This window comes from Mauremys reevesii, linkage group 5 (genome assembly GCF_016161935.1).
Source record: "Mauremys reevesii isolate NIE-2019 linkage group 5, ASM1616193v1, whole genome shotgun sequence".
Classification (NCBI taxonomy): Eukaryota; Metazoa; Chordata; order Testudines; family Geoemydidae; genus Mauremys; species Mauremys reevesii.
Window position 1 is genome coordinate 68,919,546 of NC_052627.1, and position 20,993 is coordinate 68,940,538.

Here is a 20,993-nt window from a genome sequence, read left to right on the forward strand (position 1 = left end):
TGACTCTTTTTGACTCTCTTTTGACACTGGAATCAAGTCAATCAGGACAGTTCACGATCACTGTGGCATAGTGTCCTGACAAAACCAGTTCCCGTACACCTGTACATGCTGCCCTGCCTGGCGCCAGTGGACCTGCAGATTCACCCAGAGCCACAATTGTCCCTGTTGTTGACTTCCATACAATGATCTATCTTGTAGTTTGATCCCTGAATCTCTGAGGGAAAATCTCATGGCTCCAAGTTATACATTCTTCTGGGATTCCTCTTTGGAATTGAAGAACAAAGAAAGTCTAATTCAGCAACAGAGTTACTTACCCAGCCTGTCTCCACAGCTCTCAACAACTTGTAGAGGATCCAGACACTGCTCACGCAAAAGATATTGGGACCCAAAGAATCCAGGCTCATGGTTCCCAATCCCCTGGCTTCTAGGTTCTTACACACTGATGCCCATGTGGCCTCGCCAGGGACCCTGGTTGGCTCACAGCAACTTTAACCCCAGGAAGCCACCTCGCCACCAGAAGTCTGCTTCCTCGCTGACACTGCACATTCAGTTGCCCTAACAACCCTTCTGATTCCCACACAACCACAGGCAGAGGAGGAGGTAATGGAAGAGCAGGCACTGGAAGACAACCTGCCAGCACCAATCATTCTTTCCTCCTCATCACCTGATGAGGTCTTAGTGCCAACCCACACCCCACAAATGGACAACTATGAGGGTTTCCAACACACATTAAAGAGGATGGCAGAGACCATCCAAGTCCATATGGCAAAGGGATAAGAACGGACATATAAATTGGTGCACATACATCAAGCCTCTGCAGTAGGGAAGTCAGCCTTCCCAATTTATGAGACCATCATGGATCCAGCCAGAATCTTGTGGCAGACACCTGCTTCTGTACCACTACATCCCCCAGCACAGATAAAAAGTATCAGTTGCCTACCTATGGGTGTGGAATTCTTTTACATGCGTCATGCTCCATCTTCCTTTGTAATTGCTATGGTAAACAAAGAGGCAAAACAATTCTGATCCACACCAAAGGAAAAAAAACTAAAGAAACTAGATTTACTTGGCCAGAAAGCCTACTCCTCAGCAATCGTACAGTTCTGTGTAGCCAGTTATGAGTTCCTATTAGCCAGATACAATTTCTGCATACAAGAAAGACTGCTTGCTTCCCAGATAACCTTCTGAGTGACAGTCACAAAGACTATGTGTTGTTAGATAATGCAGGCTAGCTTCTAGCCAGAAAGTCTCAAGCAGCACTGGATGCAGTGGATATGGCTGCCAGCTCAATGGCAATGGCTGTTGTCATATATCTGGCATCATGGAGAAGTCCAAACAGTGGTAGAGGACTTACCTTTAAAAGCAGTCATGTTGTTCAGCTCTAAAACTGACTTGACCCTCAGCACACTGAAGGACTCATGAGACACCCTCTTTTCCTTCAGAGTACATACAAGTTCTTAAGGGGAAACAAATGAAACAGAAGTATGCCTCATGGAGACCAGTCCAGTAATTCTTTTACTACCAAAGGTCTTCAGAACAACCCAGGAAACCACAGCATCTCCATAGGAGAAGACAACCCACTGCTCCACCACAAATTTCCCAATCTTCTCAGTCCCAGAAGCATTCATTTTGATGGGATGGTCAAGGGATGTGTCCTTCCTCCATCAGCTCCAGAAATTTATGACCTCCCCTTCAGAAAACTGTTAGCTCACTTCAGGCATACTGGGTCTCTTACCAATATGTATACAATAACACATGACTATTCCATCAAGTTTTCTACAGTGCCTACCCCTAACCTCCTTCCTTGTCTCTTTTCAAAGACCCTTCTCACAAGGATCTACTATGTCACAAGGTCCTCCTGCCCCTCTCTCAGAGCAGTAGAAGGGTTCCTTACAGGGAAGGTTTCCTTAGCAACAGTTTCCTAATCCTGAAGAAAGAGAGGCTGGAAACCCATCCTAGACTTGCAGAACACCAACACCTTCATTCACAAATTAAAAATCCAGATGGTCACCCTAGCATCAATAATCATCACACCGAAGTCACGAGACTGATTTGCACCTCTCAAATTCAGTATGTATACTTTCACATTTCCATCATTTTTCCCCACAGGAAGTATCTGAGATTTACAGTGGTACAGGACCACTACCAATACCAGATGGTACTCCACAGCACCAAGGGTATTCACCAAGTGCAATCACTAGCAACAGTTTACTTAAGACAAAACATCAACATGTATCTTTACCTAGACAATTGGCTGTTATGGGGAAAATTGCCTCTTCAGACCCCCAAAGCCATCTCCATCACACTCAACCTTTTCAGAGGTGAGGCTTGAAAGTCAACAAAGAGAAACTGAGCTTAACCCCAGTCCAAAGGAATGGATTCATTGGCACAATCCTGGACTCCATCACCTCCTGTTCCTCAAGACAGGTTTGAGAATCTGTCTTCCCTTTCTTTTTCAGCTAGACAGAAATCCAAACACCAATGTAAAGTCATGCCTGGCCCTCCTAAGGTACGTAGGCTCCTGAACATTCACTACTCCGCATGCCAGACTTCACCTCCGATGCTTGCAGGGTTGGCCGAAGTTTGTTTACACAACCTCCAAACATCACTTGGACAAGCCCGTTTCCATCCCACCCTTGGTCCTATTCTCACTGAAATGGTGAAAGGACCCATCAAATGCAGGCAGAGGGTCCCATTCAGAGTACCTGTATCTTCCACAACAGTAGTCATGGATGCATCCTTACAGAGATGTGGTGCTTGTACAGATGAACTAACAACATAGGGCCTATGGTCCCTGAGAAAGCAAAGCATGCACATCAATCTCCTAGAGTGGTACAGAAGGCCTGTGAGATTTTTTTCCCCCTAATCTCAGGACCCTTGGTCCAAATAATGATGACAACATAACAATCATGTTTTACATCAACAAACTAGATGTGACCAGATGTTCCTCACTCTGCCAGGAAGCAATCAGACTCTGGAATTGGTACATCAACCATTGAATATACCTACCGGCAATATGCTTACTTGGACTGCAGAGTGGACAATTTCAGCAGACGCTTTCTCCCAAATCATGGGTTGGAAATCAAAAAGAGGATACTGGCAAACATCATCACACCCTTTTTGCCAATCTATGCAAATGCAGCTGTCCAATTCTGCTCAAAAGGAGGACAGAGTCAGGGATCTATAGTGGACACATTCCTGGTACCATGGTCAGGAGTTCTGATGTATGCTTACTCTTCAACTTCATTAATTCCCAAAGTGCTCCACAAATTCAAAGAGGGCTTGGCCAAGCTAATCCTCATAGCTCCAGCATGGCCCAGACACTTCTTGTTAACAGATCTGGTGAACTCTCAGTAGCTCAACACAGGACCTTACGTCTGCTGCCTGATCTGTTATCTCAGAACCAGGGTCAGATCCAACACCCAAATATACCATTCCTGCACCTCATATGGAGGCCTCATACAGATGTTGTCAGTAGAGCAGGCTTGGTCCTCTCCAGTTAGAGGAGTTCTGATAAGCAGTAGAAAAGAATCAACAAGACAAACTTATCTTTCAACTTGGACAGCATTTTCTCATTGTGGTAATTTCAGAAATAATTGATTCCACATCACTCCTCAATCCTTCAGATTCTTGACTACTTACTTGAACTCAAAAGCAAGAACCTGTCTTTCTGCTTTGTCAAGGTACATTCAGCGGCAGTATCAACCCACCATCTACCAGTAGAGGACTATAAAGTCTTTTGTTATATGACAGTGATGAGATTCCTGAAAGGCCTAGTTAAAGAATCCCCACCTATCAGAGAACCAATTCCTCCTTGGACCTGAGCCTAGAGCTGCAGCCCTCATGGGACCACCTTTCAAGCCAATGGCCTCCTCTTCCCTGCTGCACCTGTCAATTAAAATGGCATTTTTGATAGTGATAACTTCAGCTGGAAGAGGAGAGATTCAAGTGCTAATGACTGTTTGCAGTATTCCACCCGGATAGAGTAGGAATGAGGACACATCATAAATTCCTTCCCAAAGTAGTGGCAGATTTCCATCTCAATCAGCCAATACACTTACCAGTATTCTTTCCAAAACCTCACACATCCAAATTAGAGGCAACACTGCATGTGTTGGATGTGAGGAGAGCCATGGCCTACTTACTTCCTAAATAGAATGAAACTTTTTAGAACATCTCCAAGACTGTTTGTATTATGGAAAGGATGTAAGGGTCAGTAATTTCATCTCACAAACTATTTAACTGGATTTCTGATTGCATTAAATATGCTATGAGGTAGTCAAGATAGACTCACCATCCATGATCAGAACTCACTCCACCTAAGCACAAGCTATGTCAGCCCACATCACTGTGAAACTTACCTGTATCAGACATTTGAAAGGATGCTACTTGGGTGTCAATGCACACGTTCATGACAACGTGCCTTTAACAGAAGCCTTCCATAATTGTTTTAACTACTTCAAGCTCCTACCTCCATAATATAATAGTTGTTTGGGAGTCACCATCGGTGGAATGTGCACATGGACAATCACTCGAAGTAGAAAGGGAAGTTACTTACATTTACAGAAACTGGAGTTTTTCAAGATGTACTGTCTGTATGCACATTCCACATCCCACCCTTGCATCCTTCTTCAGAGTCCTATCCTAAGAGATTCTGTAGTGAGAAGGAACTGAAAGGGGGTGGTCGTCCTTGGCTCTTATACGCCCTCGCAGCAGAGCAGAAGAACTGAAAAGTGCATGCACCCCCTTTAGGTACTGCTGGCCAAAAAGACTCCAATCTCTAGCACATGAGGTGGATGCCACACAATCAGTGGAATGTGCATACTATAACACATCTCAAAGAACTCCAGTTACTGTACATAAGTAGCTTCCCTTTTCTCTACTACCAAGTCGTCTGCTTTGTATCTCCTAAATGTAGCTTTTATTCACTCACCCCATCAGCACATCTCAAGGTTTCTGAAGCAAGTAAAACTTAAAGCAAAGTTTTCTAGAAAGTCTACAGCTCACCAACAAATCTCCCTTTTGCTTTTTTCACATCCAGTTAAAATTGTCAGAATTAACTTTCATTGATGTGATAGTCTCTGCATATTTTAGCAGTTTTAACCACTCATTGAAGATGAATAGTGCTATATGAGCTAATTATCTTATATTTAGGAGACTGTGAGGATCTACTGGATAAGACAGACACTGGACTGGGACTCAAGAGAACTGGGTCAACTCTTGTCTCTGCCTTTAGTTGCTGAGTGAGCCTGGGAAAGTCACTACCCTTCCCTGGTCCTCCGTATCCCTATCTATAAAATGGGGATAACGATACTCACTTCCTTTGTAAAGTGCTCTAAAAGAGCTAGGTGGTGGTGGCATTATTAATAGCTAAAATATAAGTAGAGTACAACTGAAAGGAAGTGAATACTGTAATAATTAAAAATAAATACTAATTTACTGTCAGTATTATTTTAAAACTACTACCTGTATAAAGATGGGAAAATAGTAAGAGGGATTCTGACTCAGGAGACGATCTCTTCCCCAGCTCTCTGGAATGTACTACACCATCACTTTGAAAGTGCAGAATGCTCTCGTTTCCGTGTCTGGCCAGCTTTATTCATGGAACTCCCTCCCGTTGATGTCCGCGTGAGATTCTCTGCATGTACCATTGTTGAACTAGCTTTTTCTGGTTTCTACTATTCCCAGTGATATTCCACACAGTGGATCCGATTCTGCACCCAATGAAGTTAATGATAAAGCTTCCACTGGTTTCAGGAGTGCAGCATCAAACACTATCTGTGTATAGGGAATACAACTTAAATTAGCAGGATCTGTCCAAACAGGGAGAACTTTAACTTTGCCTGTTGTGCGAGAAGCAGAATTTCAGAGTTGAGGAACCTTACTGCATGTTTTACAATGAGCAGTTGAATTGATTTCAGAAATACAGTGGATCCTTTGTGTTGCAATGCAGATTCTAGAAAATCAGATAACCCAATACCTGTGAAAGAAATGGCTCATAAGCAATCAAATTTCAACTGCTGCTGAATGCAGGCAGTGAGAACATGCACAAGAACTGAGTAAAGTGTGAGGAAGCTCACAAACTATGAAACCCTGTTAGTATGTGGAGTACTTGAAAATTTGAGGTGGATGCAGCAGTTTCAGCAATTTATTGAAATATTTTGATGCTACACATATCCTATGTGTTGTTATATAGCTAGTGTCCAACTGTGTTTAAAAACCTTACAATACAAATTCAGTGAGCCCTAGATGTTTATAGGTCAATAATAATGAAATAGGAGCAGAGATCTCCATAAATTCATACAGCTGAGAGACTGTGAAACAGGTTTTTCTTGTCATTGTTATGTTCTATCTGCCTAATGTGTTTTACACTCCTTTCTCTGTCTAGACGGAAATCAGCCTGCATCACAAATCTCTTCAGACTGTTTTGTGAATTAATAACTAGTCAGATTACTTAGGGCCAACATCACAGTTTGTCAAATTACCTATTCTGTACTTCTTTCTTTGACATTTTGACTTTATGCTGATTGAATCCTTCAAACAGTCTGCATGGGGATAGGAAAAAAAGCCCATAGAGTCATTTGCCAGCTGTTGATGCTTTGGTCATTACTCAGCTGTCTGGAGCCAGCCACAAACTGTATTGAATTACTGTAAGACAATTGTCTAAAGGCATGTAAGAAGAAAACTGTATAAAATTATTTTTCTTGCATTTCCAGAAAATTGCTGCACATAAAATCTTTCAAAGCACAATGCTGCATAATTTGACCAAAAACCTCTGAGAAGATAGACATCACATATCTTGGATCATTCAGTCTAGGTTTCATGTTTTGCTAAAGTAGCCCAAGGGTGCATGATAGGAAATAGCCCTGTACAACATTTCCAAATATGGCCGCATTAAGTTTGAAACTGAAAAAGTAATGCAAATGTAACAGTACTGCCCCAAAATTCGGTCTTTTCTTTCTGATAGTTGGGTGAAACTTAAAATACAACCATTTCTCAGTAAATGAGTATACACATTATAGGGCACATCCCAGCTGGAGTAGCTCCACCCAAGTTGAAAGAACTATCTCACTTTACACCAGCTAAGGTTCTGGCTCTTCACTATGTAAAAGAAAAGAGAACAGGAGGTCAACAGCATTCAACATTCAGAAATGAAAGGTAAATGTAAAATAAACTAAAGCTATCACTAGATTAGAGAGAGAAACTATAATTGGATTAGAGATAATAGAAGCCCAGCTTTCCCTGCTACTCTGATCCATCTCCCTACTAACACTACCTCAGTTTTCTTCTGCCAGCTGTCCTCTGCTACCCCAGTATATCTGCAGTATTTTGTATTCTGTCCTTGTCCTTATCATACTGCTCAGGCTGGGCTGGCGTGTTGGTGCTTTCCATACCCAGGTCAGCTCTTTATATTCCCAGTTCTTTATACTCCCAGTTCTTTATATTCTTAGGGACTTTATAATTGGAAATACATTTTATAGCAATTATTGTGAAGTATTTATAACCTATTAGCATGTTTTAATAGTCAATTGTCAATTACAAATTATGCTGCAGTACAGGCTCTGACACTATATATAAAATTGTATAACAAATGTACAGCTCTCTATTTTCAGAATGTTCTCAACTCTTTGTGAAATCCAAAATTTTAAGATTCTTCCATCTCCATGCACATTAGGCATAATGGAGTTACTCTCTGCATAGATTGAGACAGTGGCAAAGTAGGAGAGAGAAATCTTACAACAAACTAGTGTGAAGAGAAGAATAAAATAAAAAAAAAAAAAAGAAAAAAAAGAAAAAATGTATGTATGTGTAAAATAAAAGAAAGAAAAAAAAAACACAATAGAGGAAAAAAAAAAAAAAAACATTAAAATAATGGTGCAATAAAAAAAAAAACATTAACAGAAGATGTAATTAGTAGTATAAAAAAAAATATGCATGCCTAGCCAGGTAAACTTTATCTGATCTCTCCCCTTTGTTCTCTTGTAAGTTCTCATCTTTTTTATCTATATATAAGATAGTTTTGTGTCTGCATGGGGCTCACATTATCTGGGTATTTATTAGTAGAGCGCTGTGCTAATAAAACACTAGCTTCTCCTCACCCAAAAACTGATCATCACAAGAGCATTGGTGGCTAATTCCTAGGGGGTGACTTTTTTTTCTATGCTGCCACCAAAAAAAGACCGTTATTTTGTCTTGATTAAAATATTCATGAATTAAGTTGTTTCCAGGGGTAGTTTGGCAGAGGGTGCTTGGTATGGTTAAAACATATTGTCCTATCTGGTAAAGAGCCCAACACCACTAAGAATCTGTATTCTGAGTTTTCTCACAATGAACAGCCGTTTTCTCATTCTGGTACTCATAAGGTATCAGGCCCTTAAACTGTACCATTTTGCTAACCATCACACCTCTCCTCAGTTAAGTTCTGACCAAATATTTTGTGGCTCCTATCCCATGAACTATCTCCAGAGTTAGTCAGTGCTGCATGTCTTCTGAAATCTTGACACTGGTGTAAAGCTTTAATCTCTAATTTTAGAGCTCATGAGAATACAGGCTGAAATCACTCTGGAACTGCTGTGTAGGTGGGAGGGAGGTGCAGCAATGGTGATCAGAATACCCTACATAAAAGAGAAGGCGTCAACTAACTTTTTCATTATTTTTGTTACCAAATGTTCAGAGTTTTCACAAGACTGAGCTAATATTATCTATTGTTTTTATTTGAGGCTCCTCTTTGTCTTTGCTGGAACTCTGTGGTTTCTCATCACACTCAATTTAATTCTGTTCTACACTTACTTGTTTCTCCCTGCCTTCCAGACAGATTCCCAATTTACTAGAAGGGACCTGTTGAGTGCATTGCTTTCTTAGTCTGCGGTGACTCAGAGCATAAAGGACCAAGACTAGAAATAAGACATAGGTTTACATCCGACAGGTTTTTCACAGTGCAGAAAATGACCCCTGTGCTTACCCACTCTTTTTTTTTTTTTTAATGGCAAACTCTGTTGTGGCTTTGGAACTATGACATGCATAGAGCTGTTGCTCTATACATTGCATCATGGCCAAAAACTCTTTGTTTCCCAGGATTACGTGTGCATCACAATGGAGGAAGCTGAAGATCAAAGTTGAAAATCAAAGCTGCAGATCAAAGAAAAGTGTCACCTTTCATGTGATGTGCACACACATTCTGGGAAGCTCATCTCTGAAAAACACTACGTCAGGGAGAAATTAGTAAAAATGCTCCAGAACCAGAACACTAAAAACAGAAATACTAACATGGACATGGGTAGAGCTTTGTTCCCTAAAGATCTAATAAAAATATACTAATTGCAGACATAATGGTCAGGGGTGAGGGGTTTCTTAGCTACATTTAGTTCTCCCTTATGATGATTCTGTCTCACATGCAGTAAATGAAAAAAGATCAACCTGTGAAATACAACCCTTCTTGTTATCCAACTGACAAAATAATCAAGTGCTTGCTTGCCTCAGCATTTTACATGTTTCAGCGAACAGAATGCTTTTGTATTCATTTAGTCAAGTGTTAAATATGTTCAAGGCCTTGAGAAGAGCATTTCAGAGCTGCATTCTGGAACACATTTCTGTGATGAAATTATTTGTCAGCTGATTGCTGGAAATAGAACAGACATTATTTACTTCAAATCACTGGATTTTATTTAACACAGCAACAGGGAAAGAAATAATTGCACAAGATCAGTATTTACAACTTAACTAAATACACAGAGAACTAGCTATCCAGCTTCTATTATGGGAGTTATTTGCCTAATTCCTAGATACAATGAACTTATATTTTACTCCAGTGTTTTATACAAATATTTGCTAATAAATCCTTTTGCAAGAATTCTTGGTGGGACAAAAATAGTCTTGGTTTTGGGGAACAAATCCACTGACACCAATGTCAGTTTTCTTAAACCTCAAATATCTTTTAATTAGACAGATTAGGGGGTTTTGAAGCTACTGTGACCTAGCTTTGGTCAGTTTTCTCATGCTTTTCTCATAATGGAACATCAAAAATACACAATTCTATTTGACTGTCAAATCACCCGGCCCAGAAATAGTATGTTTGTAAAATATAGTAATAACTGTTACCTTATATGAGATTTATTATTAATGCACTGTAGTATTTGCAAATATTTTACTTAAATAAAATGTATCATGGTATAATACATAGTAAACTAAATCAATCCATTATTGAGATGTAAATTCTCAGTGCTTCCTCTGTTAATCACTTTAAGAAATTGTATTGTTATATAAGCACTTACAGAAATAAGATAATTCTGCTAGATGGCTAGTATCTTTGTGTCCAGTAACACATGAATGACAAATATGGTGTTTGCCATTTCCATTTGTTATACTGAAATACTCAGTACTTGGAATTGTTCTGTTCTTTAACAGGAAACTAAGTAGCATGGTTTCCATATCAAATTTCATTCCAAGGGATTGTTACATCCTTCTGGATTCATGTGCAGTTAACAATATAGCATACACTTACTTAGACTGTCCACTTCCTAAAACATACCAAGACTCGGAAAAGTCTGACCTCAGAAGTTCAAAACGATGCTTGTGTTACCCATTACTTACCTGATAAGACCTTTCATGAGTCATTAATCTTCATCTGGGTACGATAAAATCCAGCATGCCACGGTACAACCAGACACCTTTACTGCAATTACGCAGAATGAGTGTTCTGTGCTGCCCCCCCCAAAAGGGGGGGGGTTCTACTGTCTGGAAAAAAAATAAAAATTCTATGCCAAACTTTTAATTAGTCATCCATTTTCAGCCTATCTCCAACACAGGAAGTCTTTGGATACATGATAATTTTAAAAAGGAAAAATCATTTAATTTTGATTGAAACATTGGGTGGCTGCCCTCAATGAAACTTTAAGAATGACTCCCAAAGCTTCATTATTTAACCTAAGAGAAGGCTTTAGTAAATGACCCAGCCTTACTGCTCTTTTCCATTCACTAATTCCCATATGAAATTCAATATTCTGCTGCTTTTTCCAACTCTGTGGGTTGTCAGTTGTAGTATTTGGTAATCAGATGAATATGCAAAGTTCTACATTAGAGTGTAAAATTTGTTTCCTTTGAAGCAGGGTCTTTTCAAAATGTGGTATGTGTTTAATAGTCAATTACCTGTGTGGAGGGATGGGGAGGTATTATAAAATGGGTATTATGAAAGGAAGTGTTTAAGGCTGAATCTACACTACAAACTTATGTTGGTATAACTATGTCACTCAGGGGTGTGAAAAATCCACACCCCTGAGTGATGCAGTTATACCAACCTAATCCCTCCTGTAGACAGCACTATGACAACAGGAGAGCTTTTCCTTTTCACATGCCTCTTGTTGAGGTGGATTAACTGTGCCGACAGGAGAAGCTCTCCCATTGGCATAGTAGTGTTTTCACTGAAGCGCTACAGCTATGCGGCTGCACCATCACAGCATTTTAAGTGTAGACCTGCCCCAGTTGTCTAGAGCAGCCTTAGAATAAAACTATCCATGAGAACTGTGCAAAATTGGGATTTTTAAATCTACTTCCAGAAACTATTGTAGAATTATTAGGGCTGTCGATTAATCACAGTTAACTCGCGATTAACTCAAAAAATTAATCACAATTAAAAAAATTAATTGCGATTAATCAGTTTTAATCGCACTGTTAAACAATAGAATACCAATTTAAATTTATTAAATATTTTGGATGTTTTTCTACATTTTCATATATATTGTATTCTGTGTTGGAATTTAAATCAGTGTATTATTTTTTATTACAAATATTCGCACTGTAAAAATGATAAAAGAAAGTGTTTTTCAGTTTGCCTCATACAAGTACTGTAGTGCAATCTCTTTATCATGATAGTGCAACTTACATGTAGATTTTTTTTGTTACATAACGCACTCAAAAACAAAACAGTGTAAAACTTACAAGCCTGCAAGTCCATTCAGTTCTTGTTCAGCCAATCACTAAGGGTAGGTCTATACTCACCGTCCGGGTCGACGCAGTGAGTTCAACTTCTCGGAGTTCGAACTATCGCGTCTAATCAAGACGCGATAGTTCGAACTCCCCGCGCGCTCCAGTCGACTCCAGAACTCCACCACCGCGAACAGCGGTGGCGGAGTCGACCTTGGAGCCGCGGAGTTCGACCCCGCCGCGTCTGGACAGGTAAGTCAGTCGAACTAGGATACTTCGAGTTCAGCTACGCTATTTGCGTAGCTGAACTTGTGTACCCTAGTTCGACACGCCCCCCCTTAGTGTAGACCAGGCCTCAGACAAACAAGTTTGCTTACATTTACAGGAGATAGTGCTGCCTTCTTCTTTTTTTATGATGTCACCAGAAAGTGAGAACAGGTATTTCCATGACGCTTTTGTAGCCGGCATTGCAAGGTATTTATGTGCCAATTATGCTAAACCTTTGTGTGCCACTTCCTGCTTTGGGCACCGTTCCAGAGGACATGCTTCCATGCTGATGATGCTTGTTTAAAAAAAAAAAGTGTTAATTACATGTGTGACTGAACTCCTGGGGGGAGAATTGTATGTCTCCTGCTCTGTTTTACCTGCATTCTGCCTTATATTTCATGTTATAGCAGTCTCAGATAATGACCCAGCACGTGTTGTTCATTTTAAGAACACTTTCACTGCGGATTTCACAAAACGCAAAGAAGGTATCAATGTGAGATTTCTTGACCCATGGTTTAAGAATCTGAAGTGCCTTCCAAAATCTGAGCAGGATGAGGTGTGGAACATGCTTTCAGAAGTCTTAAAAGAGCAACACTCTGATGCGGAAACTACAGAACCCAGAACTACAGATGCTGGTGGCATCTGACTCATATAATGAAAATGAACATGTGTCAGTCTGCACTGCTTTGGATAGTTATCGAGCAGAACCCATCATCAGCATGGACACATGTCCCCTGGAATGGTGTTTGAAGCATGAAGGGACGTATGAATCTTTAGTGCATCTGGCAGATAAATATCTTGTGACGCTGGCTACAACAGTGCCATGAGAACGCCTGTTCTCACTTTCAGTTAACATTGTAAACAAGAAGCAGGCAGCATTATCTCCTGCAAATGTAAACAAACTTGTTTGTCTGAGTGATTGGCTGAACAAGAAGTAGGACTGAGTGGACTTGCAGGCTCTAAAGTTTTACATTGTTTTATTTTTGAATGCAGGTTTTTTTGGTGCATAATTCTACATTTGTAAGTTTAGCTTTCATGATAAAGAGATTGCACTACAGTACTTGTATTTGATGAATTGAAAAATACTATTTCTTTTTGTTTTTTTACAGTGCAAATACTTGTAATAAAAGATAAATATAAAGTGAGAACTGGACACTTTGCATTCTGTGTTGTAATTGAAATCAGTATATTTGAAAATGTAGAAAACATCCAAAATAGTTAAATGGTATTCTATTATTGTTTAACTGTGCGATTAATCGTGGTTAATTTTTTAATCGCTTGACTGCCCTAAGAATTATCAGTAGTGTATCACCCTTTTATTTATAGCTCACTATATTGTGTACAGTTACAATAGGGGATAAAATAGGGTGACTTTCTGGGAGAAACTGAAAATATAGCTCAGTTAATCAAAAACATTACCATTACAGTGAATGAAAGTGATGAAAATAAGGAGACTTTATCCATAGTAAAATAACCACTGCAGCTAAGCTCAAATAGAGACTTAAACAGTCCCAAACTTAAGGTAAATTTGGACTTTGATGCAAGCTTTCCAACTTTGGCCCTGCTGAAGTTAGGCAGTACAGGGCCAAATTTTGGTCTCATTGACGTTGATGGCAAATCTCCTGTTGACTTCAGTAGGACCAGATCTTAACTATGGTATGCTTGTTAAGGGTCATCAGAGATGCACAAGTGTATGGGGAAAAATCAGGGAGCAATAGAAGGAGCTAAATATTCAAGCCAAACTGATTTTTTCAAATGAGAGAGACTTGTGTATTTTTTTAATGTCATCTTGGGTTTTTAAAAAGTGTATCTGTTTTATAGTGGTTTGTTCTAGGCCAAAGAATTTTGCTGTTTCTTATATTTTTATAAATGCAAGATTCTGGAGGTGTGGCGGGGGGGGCGTATTGTAATCTTCAAGCAAAAAAGTTTAGATATGACTTGGATTAAAGAATAGAAGCTGTGTTTGCATATGGAAACTGGATAGTTAGATTATTTACATATGCAAAGGCAATTTGTGGACAAAAATCAGCTTTTGAGTACACAGATATGGGTGTGAAAAAACTTGGGCATGAAAAATGGTTAGATTTAGGCCCCTTTGAAAACACAGATTTATAGCTATCTGTTCAGGATGTACAACCATTTTTTAAAACAATATACTTTGAGTGATTAGCGGTTGACCCTTAGCCATCTGTCTCATAATGCACTGAGATATTTAAATGCACAACTCCATGTACAACATCTTACGTAGCTAATTATTGGTTTGTTCCTCTCTATTCATTTCTAGAAGAGATATGTACATTAGTAATTGCAGAGACTTTTCCTGAAGATGCAGGAACCTTCACATGCACAGCAACAAATGAATATGGGTCAGTGACAAGTAGTGCACAACTTACCGTCTGCTCAGGTATGTGTCAAAAGGACAGAAGAACTGTATATTGCTATTCTTAACTAGTCTAACGTATATGACATTTGGGCAGTTATCTGGCCACTTCCTTTGTAGAAAATAGTTGCTGCAAGACAGAGATTTTGTTTAGGCAACTTCTTGCTGCATCTCCTGTTCAATCTGTGTGTGAGTCTTCCAGCACTGACTGATTACGTTCTGAGTCTGAAAGCTGTCCTTAATGGAGATGAAGGAAGGCTATTGCATTTATCCTCGAAAGACATTTTAAAAAGAGCTATATGGACTCCTACATAAATCTTTTCCAGAAATCCAGCTGCTAATAGAGAGGGTCAAGTACTATCAAGCAGCTGCAGCTGAATCAGAGTTGCCTCTTCCTGCAGCAGTGCAGACAGACATGTGAACACTCTTTTAATGTGCTTACTGAGCCTAAAAAAACACGGGGGAATAAAATACACAAAAAGATGTTATTTAAGCAGCCAAAGTGTTAATGAAAGGGATGATTATAAAGCAATACGAACATGGAAAAAGTAACATCACAAGGGAATTATGAAGAAAATATCAAGTAGAAATGGGATTGAATAAATAGAACCCTAAAGAATAAATAGCTGGAGTAAAATGTGTGAAAGCCAGAAGTCAAACCAGTCAAAAGGCTGTTATTTGTTTAGGTTAGATATTAGGAAAAGCTTTCTAACTATAAGGGTAGTTAAATTCTGGAATAGGGTTCCAAGGGAGGCAGTGGAATCCCCATCACTGGAGGTTTTTAAGAACAGGTTAGATAAATATCTGTCAGGGATTACTTGGTTCTGCCTCGGCACAGTGGGGCTCAACTGGATGACCTCTCATCATTTCTATGATTCAGTGATTTATGTTCATTAGAATGTGCCCATTACTGGTTCTTGATACAAAAAATAAAAAAAATTTAAGGAACTTAAACTTAAGTCTATTGAAAAGTTCTCAGTACTAAAACCAGCAACCCACAGAAATGAATCCAATCCATATGATCTTTACTACCCCCCTGTTAGAGCACACTTCTTAGTGGGTCATGTAGGGAATTTTCTTGCAACTAAGTCAAATGACTGAGATGCTAGGAAACCTCAGTTCTATTTCCAGCTCTGTCACTGGTGTCCAGTGTGATCTTGGGCCAGTCACCCACATTTTTGAGGCTAATGTGTCTCATCCATAAAGTGGGGAAAATATCTACCTAGTTGATGGATGAAGCTATATTACAAAGTGTGTTGCCATACTCAGATGGAACACACCATGAGAGTGCCAACATTTTAGTCTTAGTTTCTTAATAATAATTTTTATCTATGCAAGATAGGTTTAGAAAAATAATGTAACCAAGTTTAGACAGATTCCTTAACATCAGAACTCTGAGGCTAGATGGCAGCAGAAGCAAAAAGAAGATAGATGAAATTAAGCTGACAAAAATGAAAATAAAATCCTTATGTTTTATGTAAAATTTAAAACAGAAATGCAGGCAATTAAGTTTTGGAGTATACTAACCACCCACATGTATGTTGTTGAATATGTGCAGTGAATGCTAACAAAATTCCAATGCAGGCAATTCATTCAGGTGGCTGTCCTTGAATAACTGTAAATGATTCATTCTTAACTAGCAACTATTCCACCTGCATCATGGGTAGTTAGGAAATGAATAGTCAGTAGCATATCTAATTTGGTGTGAATAATTGTGAGAGCTTCAGAAAGAATATCCAGCTGGCGTAGCTATGATATATAACAAAAGTGAAGTGATCTCACCATTAATGAACTAAAAGCACACTGTGTATATGTGTTGAAGTATCTGTTATGTAGTTTGAATATGACTTGTTGGACAGGGATTATCTTCCTTTTTGTTTTAGCCAACTCTGAAAGCTCTAGCCATGAGCTGTCAACAAGAGAATCCAACAGTGATGATTTCCAACATTTCCCACCTCCCCCTCCAGTTCTTGAGATTAGTTCTCTTGAGCTTCCTCCAAAGAAGCATACAGAGAGCCAACAGGTGAACAACACAGAATTTAGACCCAACATAGCAGCCGTTCAGTTTCAGCTCAACTCTGCTGAGAAGAAAACCAATGGCATCCATCCCAGTCATGAAGCAAATGGAGTGATTAACAGCAAAGCTAGTAGTGATAAGTCTGCCCCAGCTCCAGCTGTCCTGCTTTCACCCACAAAGGAACCACCACCAGTCCTTGCCAAACCAAAGCTGTGAGTATTTCTACATGGTTTTTATTCTTCCTTTCTAAATTGCTGGCTGTTGAAAGCAAACCTTCTACCCTAGAACCATTGTGTGTTTAGACAAATAATGGCCAGAACTGTGACTATACCTTGATTAATGTGTCTTTCTCATTGATATGGATTAAATCCCAAGCAGCTGAGTACAAGAAGATCCATGTAGTTCATTTTAAAATTATGCCAAATGAAAGGATATTAAAACTTTTGTTATTCTTGGTATATTATGTTAAAGCTGCAAAACAAAAGAAATTCAGGTTAATGGCTGGTGTTCTAGTCTTTTATTCAATCACTTCTACCTAATTATACCTAAACTCAGGGAAAAAATTTATTGACTTCAGTAGAAATCAGTGAGTTTTCTAGCGTAAGTAATGCAGGGCTTGTTCTAAAGTCAAAATTTTTTCCAATTGTGTGTCTGTTTTCATCAGCCATGCAAAGCTTGTGTCTACCGGGTGCTGTGTTTCATAGTTTTTTTTCTACAATGGGTATGGTGACTTGTGAATTTACAGCTGGCCAAAACCAAAAGAACCATTCTGATCAATGGCCTGTAACAAGGTACTAACAAGGAGAAGTAACACATTGAGAATCATTGGTAGAATCAAGTGAGTGATATTTGGTTTCTGCTTGTGTTCAATAGTCTATAAAAACAATAAATTTGTATTTAACTATAAAAATGATATAGCTAAAAAGAAGTAGCAATGATGTGGTTCAATGGTTTATGAATGCAGAGAAGACTTACTGCTCTAATGAAATATTGATAACATTATTTGTAGTGGCTTGTCCAAAATAATGTGTGTTAACTGTATTCAGGTGACTGTAAATAAGAGAAACTTAAGCACTAGTGATTAGCAGGCTACAACAGCTGTTCTTACCTTCATGAAGTTTAAAATCCTTCAGTATTTAGTTCATGGTCAGAACTATTGCTGGTATATTAAAAACATAACCTTCCTAATTATTTTCTGCATGTCTCTGAAAAGCAGACAAAACAGTTTTGTAGTCATTAAAAGGAAGATGAGTGGCTTAGGCACAAGTTTTTAGAATGACATCATGATTCTTTTTTGAGCCAGAATTTCATCACACAGTTCAGGTGCAGAAGAACTTGGCTTTTTGTTTCTCCAGTTACTCACTAATTGGTGTGGATGTGTTTGTGGGTATGTATTTGGAGGAGGAAAGGCTATACTGAAATTCATAAGATGACATGTTCTAGCTGCAAACTCTAACTGAATATTCAAATTATGGTATCAATACAAAATTCAGGAATTTAAAGTCATTATAAGAAAAACTTTTGTTAAATCTAAAATTTTTGTAAGCCTGCTAAAATAAAGCCTTCATCTTGTGACATATGTTCTCAGCGTACATCTCCTCATATGTTTAAAGTATAGTTTGCATTGTTCTAGTTTCCCTTCCTTTGTAAGTGGCAGGATCCACTGAGGGCAGAGACAAACATTAGAGGCAATCTGTCCTAGCTGAAATGAAATGTGAAAAAGTAAGAGCAGACTTGAGCTGCTCCCTCACACCTTCTCATGCTCAAACCCAGAACATGCTAAAGTGTCCCAGGCTTAAACATCCTGTTTAAACCCAAGACCCTACCAGGCTTTTGTTATTCCAATGCCTACAGTCCAGAGCAGGCTACTGCAAGAAGCCACCCAGCCTAGCCATCAGAGGTTAGGTCTTCTGAATCCAGCCCTCTTTTCCACAAGAGGTAGATTAGTGTCTCATTTGTGGAGGAAAAAGTATTACCCTTAACTTCGGATTCGTGCCATCCCCCAATACTTAGTTCCCCTCATCAGGAATAGAACTTCTTCTGCCACTGCCAGGTGCCTAAAGTTGTGACCCTGTGAAACAAACATCAAGTCAGTGAACCATGACACCATGCATACTGTGCAAATAGGCCGTACCTGTGAAAGAGGAAACCAGCACAGTTGCTTTAAAGTCCAAGTGTGCTTGTGCAATGTGAATGTGTGCTGTTGTTTTTAAACCCTGGGGTGAGATGCTGTGTTGTACTAAGAGAGGAGCACAGATCTTGCAACGTAGGGGGAGAGGAGGGGCTAAAGTGGCTGTAAGCCACCTTTACACCCTGCTGATTCTGCCCTGCACTGGGGGCCAGAGTGGTCCCCAGCATAACTTAGACAGCATTGGGGAGCTGCCTATGGTGGCAGTGCACCCTAGAATCTGTGCAACACTATATTCTGCAGCTCCAATCTTCATGCCCCTACCATCTGGGCTCCTACACCAGGGTTTGCAAAAGGGTCCACCAAAAACAGCCTGCAGCTGGCTGCATTGCTTTTGGCACAGGGAGAATTCTCCACCAGTCAGATTCAGGGCTTTTAGAGCACTTTACATCCCTCCAGCACCTTTACCCAGCATACAAGGGTCAGAGTGGGAGTGAGAATGTACCCACACAAACAGATAACACACTACATTAGTGTGATGTACAACGTGCAACCACACACAAACAGAGAGGAATGAGGCAATAGAAGTCAGCACGCAATAACCCAAAAGAAAAGGGGAGAGAGGTGGTATTTTCATGGCCAGGGAAAGGGAGCATTGCAGGAAGAGGCCTATTTCCAGCTGGTGCCACCTTTTTACAAGCAGTACTCGGCCACCTCTTGGACAATTGTTGCTCTTCTTATAGATATTGGGATTGATCAGTCATAGCCCCCATACAAAGAGGGCTACAACTGGTCTCCAGGAGCTGTGACATTGCCCAAAGGGATTTGGCCCACTCTCTTGGCCCTTGCTCTGCTCACTAAAGATTAATATTTCCTGAGGTACTGGGCTCTCCTGTGCATTTATGCACCCATCCCTCTTCACCTCAATTAAATAGAGGTAGACCATAAATAAAATCCAGACTACCAAAAACCTGTGTCTAATCAGTAACCTCACACTGAAAATTATGGTTTAATTGTTCAGATCTGAAATAATTGTATCCAAATGACTGCTTTGGGCAGACTATGCATTTTTTGTTATCGGCATTCAACATCAGTGCCACTGGAGAGGAAATAACCACCACAGAAATACAAGAAATACAGGAGATTAGTAGAGAGCAGTGAGGAAAAACAGTTTCCCAGAATTATAGCTTTTCCCCCTTACATTCATGTCCATTTCTCCAGTCCAGATGAGCTGATCTCACCCTGTCTTATATCCTGGGCTTGTGGCACTATAGTAAAATAATTCTACAAAACTGTTACCCAACAGCTAACATGATTATTTCATTTTCCAGTGCCATTGGATTTATAGTATTCACAAGCAAAAATCTCACATTCTCTGAAGCCCAATATATATTCCCAGAAAAAGAAATGTTATGATGGAAATGAGGTTGGGAGTATGTATTAATAATGCAAGAATAACCAACTCATTACAAGGATGTTGTAATTATCCCAAAACCAAATGTTACAAACTCAGGAAATTCAGACTTAAAAGAAATCCAAACAAGATTTAAAAAAAATGCACTCTTAAGAGAGACAAGGTGGCTGAAGTAATAGCTTTTATTGGATCAACTTCTGTTGGTGAGAGAAACAAGCAACTCTTGGTTGGAAGTTGGTCCAATAAAAGCTATTACCTCACTCACCTTGTCTCTCTAATATCCTGGGACCAACATGGGTACAACAACACTATTAAGGCACTGACATTAAAAGACACTTTTTTTTTCTCCTTCATGACATCACTACAGGACAGAGTTAAGGTATCTTAACTGTGCATTTCTTACCTTAATATGTTTGGATTTCTTTTAAGTGTAACCTTTACTCTGAATTTCCTGGTTTTGTAACTCTCAGGTTTGGGATAATTACAGAATCCTTGTAATGTTTTTTTATTCTTATGTTACTGACACATACTCTCAACATCACCACCACCTTAATGCAGGTTTTTGTTTGTGTGGGGGCTTTTTGGCAGGGAATTTCCTTAATGTGTTTAAATTTATTGAAAATGGCATACACTAGCACTAAATAAGAAACCCAAAGAGTATGCTATCCTGCAATATTTTTAACATCTTGATGATATGTAGTATTAATCTTAAATTGTTTTTTTTTTATTATTTCACTTTTGAGAAATGATTCATCAGTACAATAAACTAACCAGAGTAAACCAAGCCAGTTGATTTAGGTTTACATTTGCTTTGCGTCACCAGGGAAGCCCAAAGCAGCCGAAATGTACTGGTAAATCTGGCCCTTAA

General features: G+C 39.3%; 1 protein-coding gene across 6 annotated transcripts in view; it reads left to right on the top strand.

The window, feature by feature from the left end:
• Window positions 1-20,993, top strand: part of PALLD (palladin, cytoskeletal associated protein) — a 321,327-nt gene that overhangs the window by 140,659 nt on the left and 159,675 nt on the right. For all 6 annotated transcript variants that reach the window (XM_039541957.1, XM_039541961.1, XM_039541959.1 and 3 more), the window contains 2 exons: window positions 14,471-14,590; window positions 16,450-16,795. In XM_039541957.1, coding sequence (XP_039397891.1) covers window positions 14,471-14,590; window positions 16,450-16,795 — 466 coding nt within the window. The remainder of the gene's footprint in view (window positions 1-14,470; window positions 14,591-16,449; window positions 16,796-20,993) is intronic.